Source organism: Elaeis guineensis, chromosome 8 (genome assembly GCF_000442705.2).
Source record: "Elaeis guineensis isolate ETL-2024a chromosome 8, EG11, whole genome shotgun sequence".
NCBI lineage: Eukaryota > Viridiplantae > Streptophyta > Magnoliopsida > Arecales > Arecaceae > Elaeis > Elaeis guineensis.
In genome coordinates this window covers 123,350,678-123,376,186 of record NC_026000.2, presented here as the reverse complement: position 1 = coordinate 123,376,186, position 25,509 = coordinate 123,350,678, and the positions used below count along the sequence as shown (strand labels likewise).

General features: G+C 36.1%; 1 protein-coding gene across 1 annotated transcript; it reads left to right on the top strand.

Moving 5' to 3' along the window:
- The first annotated feature begins 4,683 nt into the window (after window positions 1-4,683).
- Window positions 4,684-21,615, top strand: LOC105061418 (uncharacterized). The gene is given in 13 exon segments (XM_073261541.1): window positions 4,684-5,020; window positions 5,615-5,665; window positions 7,033-7,127; window positions 11,538-12,425; window positions 14,061-14,160; window positions 14,229-14,315; window positions 14,749-15,591; window positions 15,686-16,008; window positions 16,084-17,911; window positions 17,914-18,069; window positions 18,165-18,237; window positions 20,756-20,907; window positions 21,046-21,615. Coding segments are annotated over 13 exon segments (5,004 nt in total). The 5' UTR covers window positions 4,684-4,944; the 3' UTR covers window positions 21,378-21,615.
- Window positions 21,616-25,509: the final 3,894 nt, after the last annotated feature.

Here is a 25,509-nt window from a genome sequence, read left to right as displayed (position 1 = left end):
GTTGAAGTCGGGGACGAAGTCCGGCTCCTGTAGGAGTCCGGATGAAGTCTTCCTTCAGTTGAAGTCGGAGACGAAGTCCGGCTCCCGTAGGAGTCCGAATGAAGTCTTCCTGCAGCCGAGTCGGGAACGAATCGCTCCGTAGGAGTCCGATGAAGTCTTCCTTCAGTTGAAGTCGGGACGAAATCCGGCTCCCGTAGGAGTCCGGATGAAGTCTTCCCTTAGTTGAAGTCGGGGAGAAGTCCGGCTCCCGTAGGAGTCGATGAAGTCTTCCTGCAGCCGAGTCGGGGACGAAGTCTGGCTCCCGTAGGAGTCCGGATGAAGTCTTCCTTCAGTTGAAGTCGGGGACGAAGTCCGGCTCCCGTAGGAGTCCGGATGAAGTCTTCCTACAACGGAGTCAGGGACGAAGTCTGGCTCCCGTAGGAGTCCGATGAAGTCTTCTTTCAGTTGAAGTCAGAGATGAAGTCCGGCTCCCGTAGGAGTCCGGATGAAGTCTAGAAGGTGGTCGTCCATCGCCGAAACTTGGGTGGAGTCCGCTTGTCGTGGAGAATCCGGCCTACACTGGTGGGAGTTTATTCATTTGCAGAACTTGGGAACGTTGCGGAGGCTCGGCCGCCGAAGAGGTTCGGGAAGATGTCGCTGAAGGTCGGACATCGGTAGAACCCCTGGAGGGTCACTCCCGACACAACTTCGACTGGGGGGTATTTTATACCCAACAGATACAATGATGAAGATCCTCATTCAGTCCATCTTTTGTATTAGAAAGAATGGATAAATGTTCTCTAAAATTCTTCAGGATATGTCACTTACAAAATTGATGGATAGTATTAGGAAAAACATGCTCAATTATCTTTTTCATTACTGGATCTTGATCAGTTAATATGTATTTTGGGTGCTTTCCATAATGTGCCTCCAGAAAAGACTGAAAAATCTAAATAAATAATTTGGTAAACTCATCTCGGACTAATGCACAACCGAATAGAATTGACTGCATGTGGTGGTTGACGCCAACAAATAGTGCAAAAGACATACTATATTTGTTCGTCCTATATATACTGTCAAATTTTACACATCACCAAAGTATTGGTAAGATAATCTTGACCTTCCATCAATCCAAAAAATATTCTAGACACTATTGTCGATATCTAATTGGATGGTATAAAAAAAAGCTAGATTCTCAACTTGTTGAGTTCGAAAATGATTAATTTTGTTTGTAGGTCAATATTGAATAATTATTTTTAGATGTTGCTTCTAAGGTTACTCAAATTTTTTCTAGTAAAGCTTACATTTCGTATACCTCCATGCAATTTTGAGATGGCACCCATATTTTGTTGAGTTGAAATATTTTGATCATATAAAGTTTCAATATACTTTTTGTCTTTTGAGGTGATCTTTCTATGAGATCGGAGAAAGTGAGTTTTCGATAGACTATAAATGAGCTCATGATTATGAACATCGTCAAGTATGGTAACCTCCCATTTGCCAACTTTAGTCTTTCTAATATGTATTTTGGCTTTACATCCAGTGCGAATGCTTTGTCGTTCCTTACGTGGCGTAATTTATGATGCATAATCTTGTCCATCAACAGCAATATTATCTTAGGCTTATATACCCCTTCTTTACAGTATGTAAATTCTTGTCTGCTGATCTCTTTACTTTTTGAGGATCGATAAGATGATCCCTTCCGAATACCAAAACTTTTTTTATATGTATATTGGTTGTAGGCTTCATTACTTCTTTTTGAATTTTGAAAACCGTGCCTTCATGCAATACTAAACTTCAGCATTTTCTGGACCCTTCTCAATACACTCTTCTCTCTCTCTCTAAAGCTATCTCTCTGAATGACTTTGGAGTATCATCTAGTAAAATGTGATCATTCATATTGCTTTCTCTCTTACAAAAATAGTTTGTGTGCTAAAGATCTTATCATCGTACATACTTTTCACATCCACATCCATGATATGTATAATTCAATTTACTGATAATGAAATATAGTTAGTATAAGTGGCATTCATTCGAATGCATAGTTTAATTTTATTGATCAAACTGAGACTGTTAAATATCAACTTTCAAATTGATGTTATTATAATCATTGAATGTTATAAAATCTTTTAATCAGTAAGTTAACTGATAAAATTTAACTGACTTTATGGATAGTGATTGAACAGTCTATTTTATAATCTCGCATGTCATACATTCACTGAAATATTTAGCCGAAATATTTAGCCTCTAATGAAGTGACAATAGTATATACCTTGCACTCAATTATTATATCTTAAATAATTTCAACGAGATTGTTGCACAAAGAGAAAGGGAGGAAGGGAGAGAAGTAAATGTGTTTTTATACCTGAAAGAGAATCTGCAATGTGTTTGCACTAAAAAGGAGCCACCGACTTATTTGCAATAGAGAGAAAGAGCCGGCGATGTATTTGTACTGAAGAGTGGTTGCCGATGATGTTTTTGCGATGGAGAGAACCAGTGATATAGTTACACCAGAGAGAGCTGACCACATATTTGCGATGGAAAGAGAGAAAGACTAGACTGTTTACATTAAAGAGAAGTGAAAAAGAAGTTTCTTTCGAAGAGAAATAGAGGAAAATAGAGGGAGAGAAAGAGAGGGAGAAAAAGGAGATTTTGTTAGTGAGAGGAAAGAAAGAGTTTCATTTCAAACAAAAAGATCTACTCTCTCTCCTTTCTAGTTCCATCTCTATTAAAGCAGCATCGTAGCTTAAGCAAAGAAGAGATGCCATAGAGCAAACAACAATCCGATGTCATTTAATTCTTTCAACTTATTTTTTTTTAAGTTGCTAGATCAGCTAACGGGATGAGAAAAATCCTCCATTTGCTCAAACATCTGACTTGAAGATGCATACCGATCCAACGGAGAGAGATCCGATAGGATGGGAGCAGGGATCTAGTCAACCAGATTCTAGTCTACCTCTGTATATATATATATATATATATATATAACAATACTCTGTAAAGAAGTATTGGTGTTGTCGACTCAACTTCTCCAATAAATTTTGTTGTGCCACATGGAAAGAACACCTATTCATATTAAATTATGTTATTAATGTATGGTATTATTATATTCTTACAATTAAATTCTATTTATATAGATAGTTGAGAATATGAAGTGATCCTAAGAATTTGAATGAATATTATTTTATTATTTAGATATAATTTTTTTTTAATTTGATCAGATTTTGAAGAAAAATTATTTTCATACATCCGATCCTACACAACACGTGAGTCTTCAACTAGTATATATATATATATATAAAGTAAAAAATCTATTGAACTTAATTTTAATCAAATAGTATTTTTATGAGCCGGTCCATCTATCAGAACCCTCCATTTAGTAGGCCATAACAAAACTCAAAATTAGACTAACCATATTGGGATCACTAGTAATTATAGCTACTTTATTTTTCTTTCTCCAATTGAAAAACTAAGATCCCTACTTTATTATTCTATTTCCAATTTAAAATCGAAAGGCCTTAAATGGGATCCATTTCTTAACATACTGCATTTTATGTTTCACTTCATAATTATTGTCACCGTCCCTTTTTCTCTGTCCAATCCAATTTCCTTCTACAAAGACTAAAGCATCTATATTCTAATAATCGTTTCTCTAATGATAATGTTCCAATTAGTACAAAAGAAAAATAATAATTTTCAAAGCTAACCTTTTTTTCCTACGACATCGATTTCCTCTCGATTCAATGAAGAAAATGAATATAAAAGAAATGATGAAAAGAACATTGTGAAGCAGGAAAGTGAAAAAAAATTTTAGGCCTATAAGTAGGGCTGAGCATGAGTCGGATTCGATCAGGTTGAGAGAAAAATTTTATCCAATCAAACTTAATCAGATTGAAGAAAATTCAACCGCTGCCGACTATTTATTATGTATAAACTTTTGAAACTGAAGTGAACGGTTTGTGGCGGATTTAGATGATTGTATCGGTTTGGACTTCAATATTGACCCAATATTGATTTTAAATCTAATGTCAGTCCATTTAAGCTTATTTACTTTTTTTAGATCAATTTAATAAAATTTAAACTTTATAAATTATAAATTTTAAATTTATTTTTGAATATGTATAAAATAAAATAAAAAAAATAAAAAATTTATTCATTGAAAGTAATATTTGTGAAAGATTTTACTTTAAAATTATCTCAAATTGATGTACTTCATCAATAATTTAATATTAATATTCTCATAAATTCAATTAATAGGTGATGCGGTGTTTTTTAGAATAAATATTGAAGTGTAAACAATACCGTCTCAAAATAAAAATAAGTTTATGAAATACTATATCAATTTAATTTGATTTTATATAATTTAAAAATATAAAAATAATATTTGATTATAAATAATTAATTTTTTTAAAAATTATTGATCCTATTCAATTTATGTTTTTCGATTAATCTATTGAAATCGATGTTTATTAAGCCGGGACAGGAAGATTTTTTCGATTTTTGATTTATTAGCTCTACCTTACTATGAGGAATCACAATTCACAGCAGTGTCGCCTCTTTTGACGTCACCGTGCCAGCGACGGGCCCCACGTCTCTAAGGCGATGGGTCTCGTCGTTAGTGTAACTGGCGGTGCCACTGATAATCATCTTATTTCTCTCCTTTATATATAGGTCTCGAACTCATAACAATTTTTTTCTACCCAAGCGCTTTGGCTCTCGCTCTCTCACCAGAAGATCGCACTCTGTTTCGCTCTTCTGCTGTCTCTCTCTCTCTAAAATCTCAAAACCCTAAGCCTTGAAACTTCTCATCGATCGAGCTCGTTTTGCGCTCGAAATCTTTCCTCGAGGCCTTCGATTCGCTCGGATTTGGAGGGTTTTCTCTGGCTTGGAGCCCTAAGTTGGGGGGTGGCCTTAGATCTCTGTGGTGCCGATTGGGTTTGTGGTAGCCGATTGGGTGCGGTTCGAATGGCGGAAGGGAAGATGCATCCGCCGGAGGATCTCGTCCTCTCGAAGCCGGCCGAGGAGGCGTGGGCCGGGAAAGGTATGCCGTGCTCTTCAGATGCTCTTTTGCGGCGGCATTTTGGGCATCTAGTTCGGTGATTCGATGATATCGATTGGGTTTTTTGATTTGTGATTCAGATCGATTTAGAAGGCATCTGGTGCTGAATTTCTCGCGTTCTTTTAGTTTCCGGTGTTTCTGGCCTTGTGATTGTTCTGAGTATATCTTTTAAAGCATTTTTTTTGTTGAATCATTGGTTCCAGAATCCGTTCGTTTGAAATATTCTAGCGAAAGAAAATTTCTGTCCTTTTTTAACCAAAAAAAAAATCTCTACTTGCTGGAAGGTCCTCTGAGATCGGCATCAAGAGGAAGATTATTACTGTTCTAGTGCTAAGAAGAGTAGTGGATTTTTCTTTTTTTTAAAAAAAAGAAGAGCTCGCGGTTTTTATTTTATTTTTTATTTATTTTTTGTCCGAGCTCAGTTTGGGCATCTTATCTGTTCGTGTTATGTGGAAGATCTAACTTTGCTTGTATAAAAAATAATTCAGATTATTTCCCGTGTATATGTTGTTACTGTTATAATCTTCTGTGAAATTAGTGATTGCTTTTTTTTCCTTTTATAAAATGGTCTTTCAGGTGGAAATGATGAGGAGAAGGTTCTCATGGGGTTTCTTGATGAATCAAAAGGTGATTTTCTATTGATTGGTCTCAATAGTGAATATTGCAGTACTTAGGATATTATTGTGGATGGAATTTTTCTATGTGCATGTATCATGTGGTTGTGAGTTTCTAAGTAGCCACTACTTGCATAAGTATTGTGGCATACACCATTGTGTTGGTATGATCATTAAACGTCCTCTGTAGGTTCTATAGACTTTGAATCACTGGCCTTATATTCTGAAGGCAAGGTTTTAAAACCTGAGACATCCATTGTCTTGGTGAGTGACGAACCAAGTTGAACGGAGATCTTGGTTTATATCAGCCAAGATGGAAGGTGGGGAAATTTCAGAAGGAAATGAGATTTTCTGAAATGTTGGCCAATATATTGGGACCAAGATGTTGGAAGCTCAGCTTACATGGTAAAATTTAGATTAAGAACTATTTGTAGGCATTGCTGGAAAGTTATTAACTAAAGAATCTATTTAAGTAACAAAGTGATTGGCAAATAATGGCTGGTGTTGATATTATATTGACTGATAGCCTGGGATGTATCTGTTTATAATGGATGGTATAATTAGGCCCAAGATTATATGTATTGCATTGGTCACTGGCAGGTACTGATACAAATGAAGGTTTCAGCTGAGATGAAAACCTTGCTTGAAGGAGATCATGAATTGTTGATTAGCGATGCCTGAAGTGCAATTTGTGGAGCTTGGCATCTGAAATCCTGTTGGGTTTTGGATACATGAGTGTGAATATGATTAAATTTTTTGCCAGGCTTGTTAGATTTGGACTGTTATCAACATAAGCAGGTTGCTGTACATGTAAAATAAGAATTCAAATTTGTCATGCATGTCGTGACATTTGATTTAGCTATTGGAGTTATGAGTAAGAGACTTGCTGCCATACATTTGAAGATGCTATCTCCTATTATTCAGGTGGTATAATGTAATTGAAAATGTTTTGATTTTTGGTTTGTGCTGTGGTTGCTTCTGTCTCGGTATCCAGAGGTGCATGAATCGATTGTTCAGCCACCGAAGTTGGCTTGTTTGAGAGTGGCCAGTGCATCCCAGTCGCCATTAGTGGTATTTACCAATTGGGCTCCAATATAACTTAATGCACCAATGTACTAAGGGTACAGATTTCCAGCAAACATGTTTAAGCATTTCTAGCTAACAAGTGATGAATCTAGCTTTCAATCTTTGTTGCATGAATAATATTGCTTTCATGGGTGATATGTCTTTCCCAAAAAAAGCCACTGCATTCTGAGTTTAGACCAGCTTCCATAATTCTTGATCCAGTTTTAATTTCATAAAAAATTCTACTAGTGCTGTCTTGTATGTCATCATACTACAAACATTTTGTCAATTTCTCATGTGTTTTGCATGCTGCAGATCAAGCATCTTCTGATAATAATATTCCTTTGTCTCCCCAATGGCTCTATGCTAAACCTATTGAAAGCAAGATTGGCCTTTCTGCTGCATCTGGGGTACTGATCTCTCTCTCTATCTCTTTTATATATATATATATATATATATATATATATACATATATATATATATATAATTCATTTATTATTCTGTTATGGTCAGTTGGCATCAAGTAGAGTCAATTCTATCTATTGATGAAACTTATGTTTGTTGCAGTGGCTTTTTTTAAGTACTTGAGATAAGATTATTCAGTAAAATGGAACACAACATTTGTTTTAATCAGTTGGTCAGATTAGTCATTCCAGTTCCATGTTTTGCTATTAATGGTTGTCTATGCTTGTTCTAATATGGAACTTGTAGGTGAGCTTATTTGAATTTCTTTTGTTACTATCAGCATGATAATTTAGGCAGTTGAAACAGAAAATTTGGTTTACATTCTATACTTAATATGTTCGTTATGATACATATGCCTTTATTTCATAAATTACATTTATATAAACTATAAAAATCATGGTTCGTCGAACTGCCTCGAACCTCCATGCTGAACCGTACTGATGGCCAATCGGTGCGGTTTGGATGTCTGATTCGGAATGCCAACGAAGATAGAGTGAGAGAGAAGGAAAGAGAGAGAGAGAGAGAGAGAGAGAGAGAGAGAGAGAGAGGAGGTGAGGGAAGGAAAGGAAAAGACTTGCAGTGGCCTATTGAGACTATCGGAGGGCTATCGTGGTCTCTGGGGCTCTCGGTCCTCCATGAGATGTAAGAAGAGAGAGATAGAGAGAGGGGAAGGGAGAGAAGAGGAGGGAGTGGAAGGTGGCGGGGAGGCCGTCGGAGGGCCGTCGTGGTTGTTGGACGGCCCAAAATTGCCCTGCGGCCACCACAGGTTCGAAATAGGGGTTTGTCCCTGTTTTATCGTGTTTTCTAAAAAACACGATAATTGTTGGTTTCGCTGTATATCGTATTTTTTAAGAAATCTGACGAAATAGGGGTCAGCCCCTATTTCAAATCCCAGCAGTGGCAGCCATGGGGCTATTTTGGGCCGTTCGGTGGCCTTTGCACCACCTTCCGCTCCATCCTCTTCCCTTCTTCCCCCCTCTCTCTATCTCTCTCCTCGTATTGTCTCTTATGGAGGACTGTGGAGTCCGGGTGGCCTCGGTGGCCCTCTAGCAGCCTCTGGTGGCACTGTTGGTGTCTCTACCGGCCTCTCTTTCCTTCGCTCTTCTCTCTCTTTCTCTTTCTTTTCCTCCCCGGTTCATCTTTCGTTTCTGTGTTGGTTCGGGTCTGATATGGTGGCGTGCCAACTCGTACCACCGGTCAGTCGGTACAGAATCCGATTTCGAGTCGGACATCCTTGGTTAAAATACTGTTATCTAAAGGTTTAGGTAAATAAATTAAACTTTTTTCCCTCTTTCCCTTACCTCCTTTATGTTAGGAAATACATTGCTTTTATTTTCCATATTGCATTTGATAGTTTATTTAGGTAATATGCATATCTCCCAATTTTGTGCTTTATTCAGACAGTCATTGAGAGTTTCTGTCTTCTTCTTTTTCCTTTTTGATAATCAGGCATTAGTTTCTATTTGTTTTTGTTTTTTTTACTTCGCCAAAAGTTGTGATCATGCTACTGGATATAGAAGACTTTCTCTTTGCAAGTATCCTTCATATAGTTCTATTGAGAATGACTTTGATTTGTTCAATCTCAAACATCTTTCATGGTGGTTTTAGTGCTCTGGTAACATTGCCATTTTTCTTAACAAAAGGATAAAATGTCTGCGGACTTGCCAAGATCCTGTTTCCATGCTCTTTGCTTGTGGAAGAGTTTCTCTTAGATAAGGGTGCATATGATATTGAATTTAAATATGTTGAAAATAAACTCCTATCACAGTATATTAGGCATATTCCATCCATACATGGCACAGAGTTCTTTTCAACTTCTTCTCATATCCTTTTTACTTTTTTCATTTACATAAGGCCCTTTAACTTTATGCATATAATGAAAAGCCATTGTTCTGGAAAAAGATTAAGGTGGTTCCCATGGTGGTTTTTGATCCGAAAACCACAAGATGGCCTATGGCGGCATGACATGTCATCCTGGGTCATAGCATGTGGTATGCGGGCCTGAACGCAATATGGTGGCTGATACTGGTTCAAGGCAGGCACTATAGGCCCACAGGGAGCTGGACCAGTTTCCAATTGTATTTTTTTTAAAATTTATTTTTATGAATGATATTACAACAACAGAGCACCTTGACTTTCTCTAATTCACTCCTCACGCTCAACCCTCTGTTTTAGTAATTTGCTTACCCAAGTAATGATATAATGCTGTCAGTTGTGACTCTGTAGGAAGCACAATTAATTAGTTCAACATAGTTATTAAAGCGTAATGTAACTAACAATTGGTCATATTTGTTGCTACTTATGGAATCTTATATTTTAGATACATAAGATCTATGTGAAACTTTTCCATTGGATGCTTAATAAGGCACAATATTGAAATCTTTTTAGCATCCCACCTTGAGCTCAAGTCGCCTGCCATGGTTGCCAGCCAGCCACTGCATGCTGTGATACCCCTCAACTGCTATATGTCTGCCAAAGGCTTATATTTTACAATACTGGGAAACTGGTCTTGTATGGCAACACCCCTATGCAGTCATCAGCTCCATCCTTTTGAGTGCCTCTTGTCAAAATCCATAACTTTTGATTTAAATGCAATATCATGTAATGAGAATATAGTCAAAAAAAAAAAAAAAAACTTTGTTTACATTCTTGGAACCATCTTTTTTGTGTTAGTCCTGATCTGTGGCTTCTCACCATAGTTTGAATGCCTATGACTTTTTTCTTTTACCTTTTTTCAATGATTTCTGGATTTTCTTGCAATCTTGACATTCCATCTTTCATCTGTGATGTCTTTGATTGGTTTGTTTTTTAGATTTGGTATTGACATTCATTCTTCACCCTTTACTAGTTTTGCTGCATTATTCCTAATCTTTATCTCTCTAAATTTCTGCAACATAATGTTGGAAAAGTGATACTATTCTCTTTCAAACCACTAGTCTCTCTGTGTGTGTGTGTGTCTCTGTGTGTGTGTGTGTGTGTGTGTCACTCCCCTGTGTCTCTCTCTTGAATGATTGATCGTTAAAGGATAAGAACAGAACCTGAGCTGGTTATTTGTGTTTTTAATTGATAACTAACCTTAAGGGTAACTAGACCTGGGTATTTTTCACCTGGCTTGGTGGCCAGATGGAAGTGGTATTGTCTAATGTTGGCATTTTCTGGGAAGGTATGGTGTGCAGTAGATGTAGAAGTGCTTTATTGGCTGGTGGATTAATTTTATTAAATTGTTTCTAACAATAGTGACAACGAATCACATGCTCTTTGAATGTGCGTAAAAAGAAAAGAGAGTTGAAATCTTCAGTTGGTCTTACTAGTGGACTTTATTAGGGTTGGTAGCATAAATTGCCTTACTAGTTGATGAATTGTTTATGAAGGTCTTGTAGAATGGTACATTGTTTGAGAGATCATGAATGCTTGAAAATAATTTGCCAACTCCTATTGATTGCAAAAGTCTTGGATTGTGATGATTATTCTATACATGTGGGGACATCTGTTAACTTGAGCTGTAAAATTTGTCAACACAGTGCCTGTAAATGTCAGAAAATTATACTGCAACTTTATATATGTAAAAAGTAACCGGTGCTATGCTTGTCTTTTCACAGAAATGCAATTTAAATAAAGTTTAGGTGAATAAGTAGCTTGGGAGTAGTCCTTAACAATTTATCTTTCCTGGTTTTGTAGAGTGATTCATCATTTCATGTTGATGATGTGCTTATGTAGAGTGATTCATCATTTCATGTTGATGATGTGCTTACTACCTTACTGTTATAATGCAAACTCCTAGATGGGCTGATCAACTCTGTTTTTTCATTCTCCTGATGTATGTTGTTTCTGCTCCACATTATCCCTTTTTTTAATGCATCAGCTGGTGACTGTGTTACTTGGATGGTTGAATCTTGCTCAAGCATTTTGGCTTAAACTTGACAAATCAACTTTTTTTAGAATTCCTTTTTAAAATAGCATGCTTATCAACATATGCCCCGAAAAAACATTTATGCCTTTTAATATACTATACTTATCAACAATTGCCTGAACAAAATGTTTGTGCTTGGTTCCTTTGCCAAAATTCACATGTTTGGATGCCTTGGTGTTGGGCCAGAATTTTTGATAAGAACTTTACAGCATACTATGGTCAAGCTTGGGCATCAACATGTCCTTTTGGGTAACTGTCGCTGGATAATTTTTGCTAATGTTGAAAAATGTGTTATTTTTGTTGATCAAATTTTTACCATTGGAAATGTTACTATAACAAAGAGGAGAGCTGCAGGAGGTGATTGCATATGGTTATTCATATGCCCTTTTCTTTTGTTATGCTTTGTTTTTACCACTTTCTTATATTTGGTGTTTTATTTTGACAGGATACTCGCCCACCAAATTCTTTGCCTCATGGAACCTTGTCGGATTCAGCTCAGAAAGATGTCTGGCGTTTGGATGGATCTCAGGATAAGAAAGAATGGAGGAGGAGTGTGCCTGATGTTGAAAGTACTTGCCGCTGGCGTGAAGAGGAGAGGGAAACTAGCTTGCTTGGTAGGAGAGAACGTAGAAAGGAAGGAGATCGAGATATTGAGTACCGGAAAAGTGACCGCCGTTCGGATTCATCAAGAGAAAATTCTGATTCTAGGACTTTGCCCTCATCTGATAGATGGCATGATGTTCCTAATCGTAGTGCAATGCATGAAGGTCGGCGGGATAGCAAATGGTCATCAAGATGGGGTCCAGAAGACAAGGAGAAGGACTCTCGGACAGAGAAGAAGACAGATGGAGAAAAGGAAGATTCTCACACTGAAAAACAATCTTTTGTAGGTAGCCTTCGCCCATTGTCTGAATCTGATTCTCGTGATAAATGGAGGCCACGTCATCGACAAGAAGTTCCAGCTGGTGGATCTGCAGTATATCGTGCTGCTCCAGGATTTGGGTTAGAGAGAGGTCGTGTAGAGGGTTCAAATGTGGGATTTGCTCTTGGTAGGGGAAGATCAAAATCCATCTCAGGACTGCCATTTAAGTCATCCTCTTCTGGCCCAATTGGTGCTGCACCAGTATTTAATAGTGAAAGTGTACATGGAAAGTCTGGATTGTCTGTAGAAAGATTTCGCTACCCGAGGGGAAAACTTCTTGATATTTACAGAAAGCAAAAAATGTTTCCATCTTCTGATACCCCCCCTGAGGGCATTGAGGAAGTTCCTTCAATAACACAGTCTAGTGTTGTAACACCACTGGCCTTTGTTGCACCTGATTCAGAGGAACAGGTAGGCTATATTCTAATTTCTTCTATCATCGGGTCTTGCTTGACTGTACTTTTGACATATACAGTGAAGAATTCATGAAGTAAACAATGTGATCATACTAGAAAGTAAATATAGAACATACAAAATGGTAGCAAGTTTTAACAGTATTTTTGCAAAATACACAATTTATGAAGGTAATGTTAAAATTCTTTTGTCATCCTTTCAATAGTGATTTATGTGCTTCAAGAATTGTGTAGGAAGACAAGTTAGATGTCATTATATACTGTTTGACAAACATCAACAAATAGCCTGGATTGCTTGTTCTTGTCAAAGTTGAGCATACCTTTGTTGTTCTGTCACTGATTGAGAATGTTGGAACCACCATCACTATTTGCTAGATGTCCTGGAGGCAGATATATGGGTAGGTAGGAAGCAATTTGAAATTCCAATTCTTTTTTCCAGTTTTCCCAGAAAAAGCTATTGAACTGCTATGTATTTTGTTGTGGTAAACTTAATGGAAACTTAAAGTAGTGCTAGGTTTTGATAGTTCTGTTAATTTGACATATTAATTAAAAGAAAAAAATTATATTTGTTCATGGTTTGTGGTGTATTCAATATGTAGCATATTCCCTGTTTGTTCAATTGAATGCACACTCTACCCTCATTTACAAGATCTTCCTTAATCCTTAGGGTGGTGGAATGGACAATGTGTAGTACATAAATTATTGTAGTAGTCATGGTTTGCTGTATTGGTTAGTACCATACCATACTAGATTACCATACCATACCAGTGTGCAGTCTCATACTATATCGATACTTAGTATGTCTTGCCATTTCATATTGTACCGCACATTAACACTGTTACAGAATGGTACTAGTACAGGGTCCAGAACTAAGACGGCAAAACTTGGTAGTAGTATTAGTAGTAGGTAATTTCTGGATATGGTGGTGGTGGTAGTACTAAGAGCAACAACACTAAGAAAAACAACATCTTGTTTTCAGGATATGCATCACCTTTATTTTGACTTTGAATCCATGTTGAAGTGCAATGCATTTTGTTGCTGGAACCTTAGTTCAAATTTGAGGCATGGTTGCATTTGGTGAGTTATTAGAAATTTTGTGGGTTTCTTCTCTTTTTTATACGTTTCTAGTATATCTTGCATAATAAGAGGTTGTTTTTAGATTGCTTTAACATGTTTATGTGCTTGTAAGGTTTGCTACATGATGTGTGTTCAAAAATCTTATGGAAGGAAACTATAGAATCTGTTTGAAGGAAACTTGATCTTTGTACCTAACCATTGGTTATTGAACATCGGGTATGTTTGCTGCATTTCTCTATTCAAAAATATAATGAAACTAAGGAAGTAAACCTCCGTATATATTTTCAAGAAATGAAATTTCAGGTATGCTTGTTAAAAAATTGCAGATTTAATAGTGTTTTTTATTCGCATCATGGCAAAAGAATTCATTAGATATAATGTCTGGGACATTGCTGCTACTTGTATTGGCATGATCAACACAAATTTTGTGTTGTTTTGCATGCCCTTCTTCCACATTTCCTAAATAAGTGAATTTGAACTTGTATTTACGTTATTGGCAAGTGATTTTTTATTTTGATTCTTAGAGAATAATTTTTTCCTTGGATATAACCGGCAGGTTCTTTTAGATGACATTTGGAAGGGGAAGGTCACTAGCAGTGAAGTAGGTTACAGTCCTAGGAGGGATAGGATGGCAAGGGACAATGGCAGTGAGAAAGGTAAGAAAGTTCTCATATTTTTATATAACTAAGTCTGGCTATTTATAACTTGTTAGTTTTTTGTTCAGATGCTGGAGAGCTGACCTTGATTGAGAAGAAACATGGTGTGCTTTCCAATAACTCTGCTGGAGAGGGATTCTTCATCAATTCTGCAGGTTACGATGAAAGATGCCTTGAACATAGTGCCTTTAACTTTTTTCATTTTTAACGGCCTTATCCTGGCATAGGGCTGTAAATGAAATGAGCTATTCATGAACAGCTTAGGCTTGACTTGACACCAGGCTCTTTTGACTAGAAAAGGAGCCTAGCTTAAACATCTTTCAAAGCTCATCTTATAAATTAGCCAAGCCCAAACACTTTGGGCTTGCACAAAAAAAAAAAAAAAAAAGAAAGAAGTAGCTCAGCTTGGCTGATAACAAGGTTCTTTAAGCTTTGTTCGGTTCAAAACTTTCCAAGCTTTTGGGTTAAGTTCGAGTACTCTTATATTATGAGCCAAGCCTGCGCAATTTACTTTTGGCTAATCTTGTTTGCAACCCTATCCTGATTGCCTTTTAAAATCACTAACGTTAGTAGCATATATTGTTTCAGAGCCAGATTCTAGCCATGGAGAACGTATGGATAAAGTGAACACATTGATAGATGGGGTGGATCCTGGTTCTACGGCTGCAGTTTCTGGCAATGATGCTTTCTATACAAGGGTGTCAAATGGTAATCTTACTGACTGTGAGCAGAAAGTTAGTGAGAGTATTGTCTTTAATGATGATGGACGTGTGGGGCATCCAGATTTTCTTAAGAATGCCGAGTCAGAAGAAGCTAGCTCATCTGTTTCTTTTGATGCTAGTGTTAAACTCCCCGATGATTCAAATTCATTGTTTGATACTTCAATCATCCACAAGATTCCAAACAGCAACGAGCTGTTTCAGAACATTGATGTTGAAGTAAAAGTTGTAAATCAAGGTACTTCCCCTGAGGAGTTGAGTTTATTGTACCAGGATCCCCATGGAGAGATACAAGGGCCATTTCTGGGTGCTGACATCATCAAATGGTTTGAAGAAGGCTTTTATGGTATGGATTTACCTGTGTGTTTGTCTGATGCTCCAGAAAGCACTCCCTTCCTGCCACTAGGGGAAGTTATGCCACATTTAAAACCAAAGTTTAAGTCTGTTCCTGTTACCATTTCTCACCAAAAATCTGAACCATTGGATTCTTTGAAAGACAACCTGGAGGATTGCGTTCCTCCTTTCGATATTACTGGTTCTTTTGCCATGAATGACTCCCAGGAGGCACCATCTGGATTATGGGATGCTCCGGGTCATCGGATTAAGCCTACTAGTGCTGAACATGAAACTTCTGTAGATTGTCTAAATGATAGGTTGTTGCTTTCCAACATAGGACAGAGCTTTCATGACTTTGCTGGACAAGATACTGAAGGTTAGTTTTCTTTATGCCAGAACTTGTTGCCTTTTTATCAGTATATTTTCTCTCAGACTTTCTTTTTTTTGACTTTTTAAATAATATTCTGCAGAAGTTTTGTATACGGGAAGGCCTGCAAGCAGCATCGAGAAACCCTTAGGGAAGCTTGCTAATGACCATATTGATCCGTCACAGATCTCTAGTAGTCTCCATTTGATGGGTGCTGAAATGGGAGAAACTGGTTTAGCCAATCATAAGGTTCCAAGACATAATGATTTGAATCCTCTTGGATTATTGTGGTCTGAACTGCAAGGAACTCATCCAAAGCACCCTCTTTCAACAAATATAGCCAGCTTCAATGATCAGGGAATTGATAATCATGCAGCTGCGGGGGATGTCTCTTTTGTTAAGCACAAACAAGAACAATTTAGTCTGGTAGGTGACTCCCCCATTATTCATGATGTATGGCCTAGTAACTACAGAAGGAACAATAGTTCAAATGTATTGCAGGAAGCTATTGATTCTAGTCGCTTGTCATGCTTTGAGGCTGAAGCGAACCAATTCAGTTGGGAAGAGCACCTGCATGCTCAACAGTTACAGAAACAGCAGCTTCAACAGAAACACTTGCTGGCTCATCACAATGAGGACCTGGCTGGGCCATTTCTGGAGCAGATCAAGGGTTCTGTGCACCAGAAGCAGTCAATTTGTCAACCTACACCAGATTTGGAGCATCTTTTGAATCTTCAGTTGGAACAGCAGCGGCATATTCAGCAGTTGCAACATCAACATCAACTGCAGCAGCAACAACAGCTTCAACACCAGATGCAATTGTTGCAGCAGCAGCAGCAGCAACAGCAGCAGCAGCAGAAGCATTTACTTCTTGAGCAATTGCTACATCAGCAATTACGGAACCCTGGTTTTGGAGCAGTACATGTTGACCACCAGCAGGCAAACAACGTGCTTGATGAGGTTTTGTTTAGGCAGCAGCTCTTGCATGAGTTACAACAACAGTCTCAGCATCTACCATTGCACCATGATGCAGCTATGGAACAGCTTATCCAAGCAAAATTTGGGCACAACCTCCAAAGGGAAAATTACAACGATCTGTTAGAATATTTATCCCATTCCAAGCACATGCAGATGGTTCCTTTAGAACAGCAACTTCTCCTAGGTCTTCAGCAGGAGCAGCTTGAAACACAGCAATTCTCTATTCCATCAACGCAACTGTCTGGCATGGAAGAAGAGAGACATGTAGGTGGGGTTTGGTCAATTGATCAATCTGGCCAGTTCATTAGGGCAGCATCCAGTCCACATCAAACTCATTCTGCTAGACTTAACCAGTTAGATTTCATGCAGACCCCTCAGAGGCACTCATCCATTGAGCAGCCCAGCCAACTTGAGCGGAACTTGCTATTGCATGAGCGAATGCAACGGGAGCTTTATGAACCATCCCTACATCAACTTGAAAGGTCAATCCCTTTACCTGTAGGTACTCCTGGGCCAAATGTAGATTTTGTTAATGCCCTAGGACGGTTTCAAGGGCTGGTTGCACAGGAGCAGCACAGACATGTGCAATCATCAGGCCAGATGGGACAATTTCCTTCAGGTATTCATTCTCATCAAAGTCGGATTTCTGAACAGCTTATTGGGACATCAGCTCAGATGGGACAATTTCCTTCAGGTATTCATTCTCATCAACGTCAGATTTCGGAACAACTAACTGGGTTGCATGTGGATGCAATGGAGAGGCATTGGTCTGAGTCCAATTGGCAGCTACCAAGTAGCTTAATAGAATCACATGTCAATCAGTTGCAAATAGAAGCAGAAAGACAGAAGTGGGATATGAAAGCAAATTGTACTTCTGAGGACCCAAATGTGTGGGCATCACTTGTAGGTAATAGTGGGGACTCAGAACATTGGTTAGTAGACTTGCTTCACCAAAAGGGGGTTCTTCAATCTCAACAGTCATTAGGATTGGTAGATGGTGCTTCTACATCATCCTATGAGCACAGGAATCCTTCATGGCTTTATTCAAGGTCAGGCGCTGATAATTCCTTTAATCTCGCCTCTGATAGAGTGGGCATGGGTGATTCATTGTCAGAAGGTTCTCTATTTGCTAAACTAGGACATGCACCACAGGAGCGATTGGTGAATGTTAATTTAGAAGGACAAGCTTATAGCTTTGAAAGCAGTGGAGGATTAGCTTTTCAATCTAGTTCTCAAACGTTAGCTGAACAGCGACGATTCCTTTCAGATATGGGTGAAATTGAAAAAGAACGGTTTATAGATACTATGGGTGGTGATGCATCTGTAGAACGAACAGTTTTCTCTGATGTAAAGGAGGGAAGAGGGGGAGGAAGCATGTTTCCAAAGGCAAATTGATGGATAGATTGGTTGTGGATACTCTGGAAAGTGGGGTGGAGCAAGTAGGTGGCAGGGATCATGAAGGGATGGAAGTTAGTGCACCTATTAGACATGCTTCATTTGGCAGCACTGGTAAGTTAATTGAATTTATTTGCTTTTCTGGTGGTTTGAACCGTGTATTATGTTTTGCGACATTTTTATGAGTTATGAGCTGTGATACTATGCAGGTGGAGTTGGAAGCTTCTTCAATTATGAGTCAGGAGCTGATAATGCTTGTAATGAAGAGATGATTAATGACAGGTGAGCATTCCTGGCTAATGCTTTAAGTGACACTTGAGATATGACTAATGGTATGAAAGCTTTCCCCTCTTCCTCTTTTGCGGTGAAAATGTGGAGAATTTAATGTTTGACCCTTTATCTCAACAATTACTTTATGGAAATTTCTTGATGACCCTGGCATTATATGGGTTACTATATTTAAACGAGTATAGTCTTCTAAAAAGGTGCCTTTTGCACTTTCCTTTCTAAAAAGGTGCCTTTTGCACTTTCCTTTCTGCTGTACTTAGTTTTCATGCATATCTCTTTCTTGTTTTGGATAAAATTGATGCCTGATTTTGTCAAATGCATAATGTGATTACAAATTGTTGGTCGGGCATGTTCTCAGTTGTATGCTGGGGTTAGATTGTGGTTTCATTAATTTATTTATTTTTAATTAATTTTATTTCTTCCCGTGAAGACTAAGCTAGATATTCTGTATTAGACTTTTTTTTTTTGCTCTACTGGCTCTATTGTAATCATTTTTTCGAAAACTAGGTGTCCGCATCCTAAATTGGGTCTAGGTTGGGTTCGGAAAGTTCTAAAGTTATTAGGAGTGGTGTTTTAAGGGGGATTTTGATTGTGAACTCTGTAGAGGTTCCTTTTAAAGAAAGTTGTATGCTCTATTAGGAAATATTCTGAAGTGATAATTGGTTAATGTGCTTCTTGTTCTACAGAATTATATAGTGATGCAACTCTTGCACAGAAGTTACACAGCTGATGTGTAAGTTGCCCCCTAGCTGCTGGATGGGAGTGGGTATGGGTGTGGGCATGGGAAGGTGGATATTTTAAGAACACTTGAAGTAAGGAAGTGCTTAGGAAGCAGGTGCATATTTGAGTTTTTAGGGAGTCATCAAATGGGCTTGTCACCCTAAGTAGAAGATTCCTGCTACTAACTGTTGCCCATTGCTCTTCACACTGACTTCCTATACCTGATTCCATTCAAATTGTAAGACGTAGAAGGTGTGGGATGTCATACATCTGCCATGCAGGTTTACATTGTATTTTCTTTTTTTCTTTCCCATATTTTTGGTTTCCTTAGGAGAGAGTCTAGAGGCAGCATAGCGAAGAAGTATATTTAGTGAGTCTAAGTATGTCTTAGCAATGAAAGAGAGGAAGGAAAGGATGCTATCAGTTTGTGATAACCAATAATGAATATTTACTATTTCTTTCTTCCTATTTGCCTCTCTGTGTTTTTCTCTCTATTAGGGTTGAGTAATTGCCCTAGATTGTGCAAGTAATTGCTTTTGGGTGCATGATTCGTTCCCTATGCTGATTCCCAGTGCAGATTTCAAATCTGAAACTTATTTTAAATTGTAATTTTGACCTAGCTATGATTTAAGTTACTGGCGTAGGATTTTCCCTGCTACCTGTTATGTTTTCTAAAATTTATGGATCTATCACCTGATGTTAAATTGTCTCCAAGTGCTAACCTGTACCGGTTCTGTCTGTAGTTTCCTGACATAGGATCTGAGCTATGCTCTATAATACCTATTTACTTATTTCGTGAATGATGCTATTACCTTCCATTTTCATATATGAGCCATAAGAAGCCATTTATAGATCTCAGAAGGAACCCAATTCAATGTGAGATAGCCTTCTGTAATCCCTCAATACAGTTTAGGTCATCTATGAGGGAAATGTGTCAAGATATTTTACATATACATGTATATGCATATGTGTGTGTGTGTGGGGGGCCGGGGGGGGGGTGGGGGGGGGGGGGTAGCATTTCTGGTAACAATTATGAGTACATTTTCATTTGGTATTTCCATGCCGGTTGGTGCATCTTAGGATTGTAAATTGTACCTGGTAATTTGATAACTGAACCTGTCTGTTTATTTTTGTAACCTGATAGTTCGATATCTGGTAGTTTATGGTGTTGTTTTGAATTGTGATCCATGTCCAAATTGATAACCTGATGTATATTTCTTTAATTTTTTGCCTATTTATATTATTGCTAATACAAATTTCATTTGTCATGTTGTGCAATTCATACTCACATTATACATGCCAGTCTTTTAATACGCCATCTTTCAAATTCATCTATAGACTATCGATTCATAGACCAATAGAGTCTGCAATTCTTACAGAAGTTCTTGATTGTTGATTCCTACTAAATAGAACTACCATAGATCTACAAGAAAAAGAAATGATATGGCAAATATGAAAATATCAGGTATAGCTAAAACAATAATTTCATAGTTGTCAGGGCTGTAAGTGCTGCAGGGAATTGCCTGTACAAGGTTGCAGTGATGTTTTGTGGCTCTTTTATGGATTTCTGAACCTAAGGAGGCAGTTGAAGTCAAGATCAGTGTCCATATATTATCCAGAGTTCATTTGGTGCAAAACTATGAATTAACAATGACAATTGCTGTGTTGCATGAATCTTTATTTGTGTCGTGACAGTTCAGTTGAGCTTTGTAGTGCACATTCTAGGGTAAATTGCTTTACATTGCTGTCTCTGACTGTGGTATTCATGCGCTTCTCCCTATTTTGCTTTTAGGATTGCTGGCGCTCTTGATAAGGGGGCTGATAATCCCCTACCGAACCATGCCTATTATCCGCATGTCATATCATCTCAGGGAGCATTATCAGAGCTAGCTTCTGCTTCACCGGTCAAGGGGACGAATCCTGCTAGCTATGCATCCTCTGAGGGTATGCTTTTCTTAGGTCTTCAAGGTTTATTTCGTCTATTGTCTTCTGACTTTAATGGCTTAACAAATGATGCCATTTGCCTGAACCGGGTGTAGCTCGATGCATTTCTAATTGATCAAAGGAAAAATCTACTTGCAGAGGGAAGACAGGAACCTGGTGGTAATCTAGCAATCCAGGCCTCAGAAACTCTAGCCTCAAACAGGAAGGACCCGAGATTTCACCGTACATCGTCGAGCAGCGATGCTGGCCTACCAGAACTTTCATTCATCGACATGCTGAAAAGCACAAAAAAGCCCTTGCCAGATACAGATTCTTCTACTGGTGCTCTGGAGTCGGTGGATGCTGGCCCAGGTGGAAAGAGCAGCAAGAAGAAAGGGAAGAAGGGGCGGCAGATTGATCCCTCTCTTCTTGGTTTCAAGGTCCATAGCAACCGCATTTTGATGGGCGAGATACATCGCCCAGATGATTGAGCACGGATCGTCTCCTGTATCTTTTACATGTCATCATCCTGCATTAAGGGTGTACAGGTTCGTGTATAGTGTTTTTTTTGGTTTTTCCTCTTTTTTTTTTGACAAACCAGCGGCAAATAAGCAGGGTTCGATTTTGAGAGAGAGCAGAGCCCTTTCTAAGTGAGAAGAAAATGCAGGTATTGCTGGAATAAACGTTCCCATATATCATCAATTAAATAACTAAAGCTGGGTTACCCAAGATTTTGTACCATCAAATAAAGCATTTTTCAGGGATGGGGAATTTAACCTGTAACCCACTAATTTTAACCGGATCCAATCTACATATTCCGGACTTTGTGGGGGTGCTGTCAAACAAGATTAGTCGGTGTTGGGTTTTGCTAGTTAACTCACCAGTCTAAGAAAATGTTCAAGGCGGAATTCTTTATACATGGTTTGTGGTGTAGAAAATCTAATGTGGAGCGTATTTTCTCTCCTGATTGGTCCATGTCGTGTTATTGTCGCTTGATGTGGTCGGATGTCCGAAGGCACAAAAAAAATGAAGGTGGTGCATTATTCTACTGATAAATATATTTAATATGTATCATAATTTATCTAATATGATGAAATGTTCTCTCTAAGATGAAATTCTTATGACACAACTATGCGTCTGAGGTTGTTTATTATTTATATAATTTTGTCCATTTAGGCAGCATGCTTCAAAGTAAAATTTTATGTTTTATTATGTTTTTGTGGTAGTTTTCTCTTTTGATAGTTAAACGAAGTTAATGTGTGAGATAGGTTCAAATGGAGTTTTTTTTTAAAATTTTGAATATAATATATCATAAATTTTTTTTGAATGTATATTGTGTTGATATTATGACATTTTATGGGTCTACCGGTTTGAATATATATTTTTGAATATTTTTATAATATTTTAGATTAAAATGATGATATTCGATGTTAAAATTATCACATCTTGTACGAAAAATGTTAATTGAAGGTAGTTTCGATAATATTATAACATTCTAGATCGAAATTATAATATTTTTGATTAATATAATGATATCTTGTATGTAAAATAAAATTTATTTTTTTTTAATATTTTTATGATATTGTCGATCGAAGTTGTGATATTTGATGTTAAAATTATGACATCCTTTATGTAAAATACCTCTAAAAGATGATTTTGACAATATTATGATATATTAGTTAAAATTATAATGTTGTAGATTAATATTATAATATTTTACAGGTAAAATATCAATTAGATATATTTTTGATATTTTTATGATATATTATGTCTAAAATGATGATATTCAATATTAAAATTATGACATTCTGTACGTAAAATGCTTACGAAAATAGTTTTGATAATATTATTATATCTGATATCAGATTTATGATATTATAGATTAATATTATGATATCCTGTAGGTAAAACAAAATTGAAGTATATTTTTTGATATTTTTATAATATTTTATATCAAAATTATAATATTTGATTATCAAAATTATAATATTTTATAGGTTAAACGTCTCCTAAAGATATTTATGATAATATCGTAACATCCTAGATCAAAATTATAATATTTAGATTAATATTATGACATTCTGTAGGCAAATCATCAATCAGGTATATATTTTTGATATTTTTATAATATTCTGTGTTCAAATTATGATATTATATGTTAAAATTATGATATTTTATATGTAAAATATTTTTCGAAGCTGGTTTTAAAAATATTATGACATAATAGATTAAATTTATGATATTTTATATTAAAAATTATGATATTTTTTAGATTAAATGTATCTTATATATAGTTTTGACAGTATTATTACATCTTATATCAAAATTATGTCATTAACAATTAATATTATGATATATTGTACTTATAACTTCTTTAAAGTATATTTTTTAATATTTTTATAATATCACAAATCAAAATTATGATATTATATATTAAAATTATTATATTCTATAAACGTCTCTCGAATATACTTTTTGATATTTTTATGATATCTTATGTCAAAATTATAATATTTTATGTTAAAATTATAATATCCTGTTGGTAAAACGCCTTTCAAATATATCTTTTTGATATTTTATGATATCCTAGTTAAAATTATAATATTTTTTATTAATATTATGATATCTTGTAGGTAAAATACTTACTAAGTATACTTTTTGATATGTTTATAACATGTTCAAAAATTATGATATTTTATATTAAAATTTTAATATTCTATTAGTAAAATACTTACTGAATAAAGTTTTGACAATATTATTCCATCTTATATCAAAATTATTATATTAAAGTCTAATATTATAATACGCTATATACATAACTTCTCAGAAGTATATTTTTGTATATTTTTATTGATATCTTAGGTTAAAATTATGATATTCTGTAGGTTAAATGCTTTCGAAGATAGTTTTGATCATATTATGACATAGCATGTCAAATTTATGATATGGTAGGTTAATATTATGACATCCTGTAGGTAAAACATCTTTTAGATATATTTTTTTGATATTTTTATGATATCATGGTTAGAAATTATAATATTTTATAAATTTATGACATATTGTAGGTAAAACATCTCTCAGATATATTTTTGGATATTTTTATGATATCTTGTGTTGAAATTATGACATTCTATGTTAAAATTATGATATCGTGCAGGTAAAATACCTCCCGAATATAATTTTGACAATATTATAACATAATATATCAAATTTATGATATTTTATTTTAAAAATTATGATATTCTATAGGTGAAACACATTTCATATATAGTTTTAACAATATTATTATATCGTATATTAAAATTATGACATTATATATTAATATTATGATATCCTGTACCTATAACACATCTAAAGTATATTTTTTTTATATTTTTATGACATCCTGTTTATGATATCCTATAAGTAAAATACTTTTCGAAGATTGTTTTGACAATCTTATAACATTATATGGTAGTTCTCTTGAGAATCCATCTTCTATTACACTACATTTAGATAATGATAATGTTGATCCTCATGTTGGAATGGAGTTTAACTCAATAATTGATGTGTATAATTTCTATAATGCTCATGCAAGAAGAGTCCGTTTTTAAATCACAACCATGTGCAGTAGGTCCAATAAAAACAAGAATTATGCTTCAAATATCTAGTATACTGGAGGAAAGGAAAATCTAGAAAACGGACAATTCCATGAATCCAGAAACATCGATAAAATTGATTGTAAGGCCTCAATAAAAGCCAAACTTAATAACAAGATCGATAAGTAGAAATTGGAGGATGCTGTTCTAGAACACAACCATGTGCTATCCATATCAATGGTCACTTATCTATAGTCCCATATGAATATCAGCACATCAGAAAAAGTAGAGATTACAAACATGCATGCCGTGAATATACTTACAACTCAAATATATTCTGTCATGGCAAGAAGGAAGAAGGCAATTAGAATTCACAAAGAAGGACACTCATAATTATATTTATCGAAAATATTAAAGTCAGCTGAAAGAAGGAGATACACACTCAATGGTTGTTCACTTCACATAAATACAAGCTAAAAATATAAATTTCTTGTATACATTGGACTAGAATAACAATGCGTAGCTACAGAATGTGTTATGGATCCATCCAAAGTTCAGAATGACATGCACTTACTTTGGTGATGTATTGACTTTTGACTCTATTTATCTCACGAATACATACCAAATATCATTCTGTCCATTTATTGGAGTTAACCACCATGGACAGTCCATCCTACTTGGCTATGCGTTGTTATCAGACAAGAGGATGGAGATTTTTAAATGAGTATTTCAGGCATGACTAGAAAAAAATAGTGGTAAAGCACCTAATGCCATCATCATCGATCAGGATAAGGCGATCGAGGCTATTGTCATGGAGATTTTTTCTAATGCACGATATCGATTTTGTCTTTGACACAGTTTGAAAATTTTTTTTAAAAGATAGGCCATTTATGCATAGCACATCTCAAATTTATGATTGAATTCGATGAAGTTGTATATGAAACTGTTACGATGCAATCTTTCAAGAAAGAATGGAGACAACTTATGGACAAGTATGAAGAATGCAAGAGTGTAGATTGGTTGTGTGATCTCTACGAACGTCGGA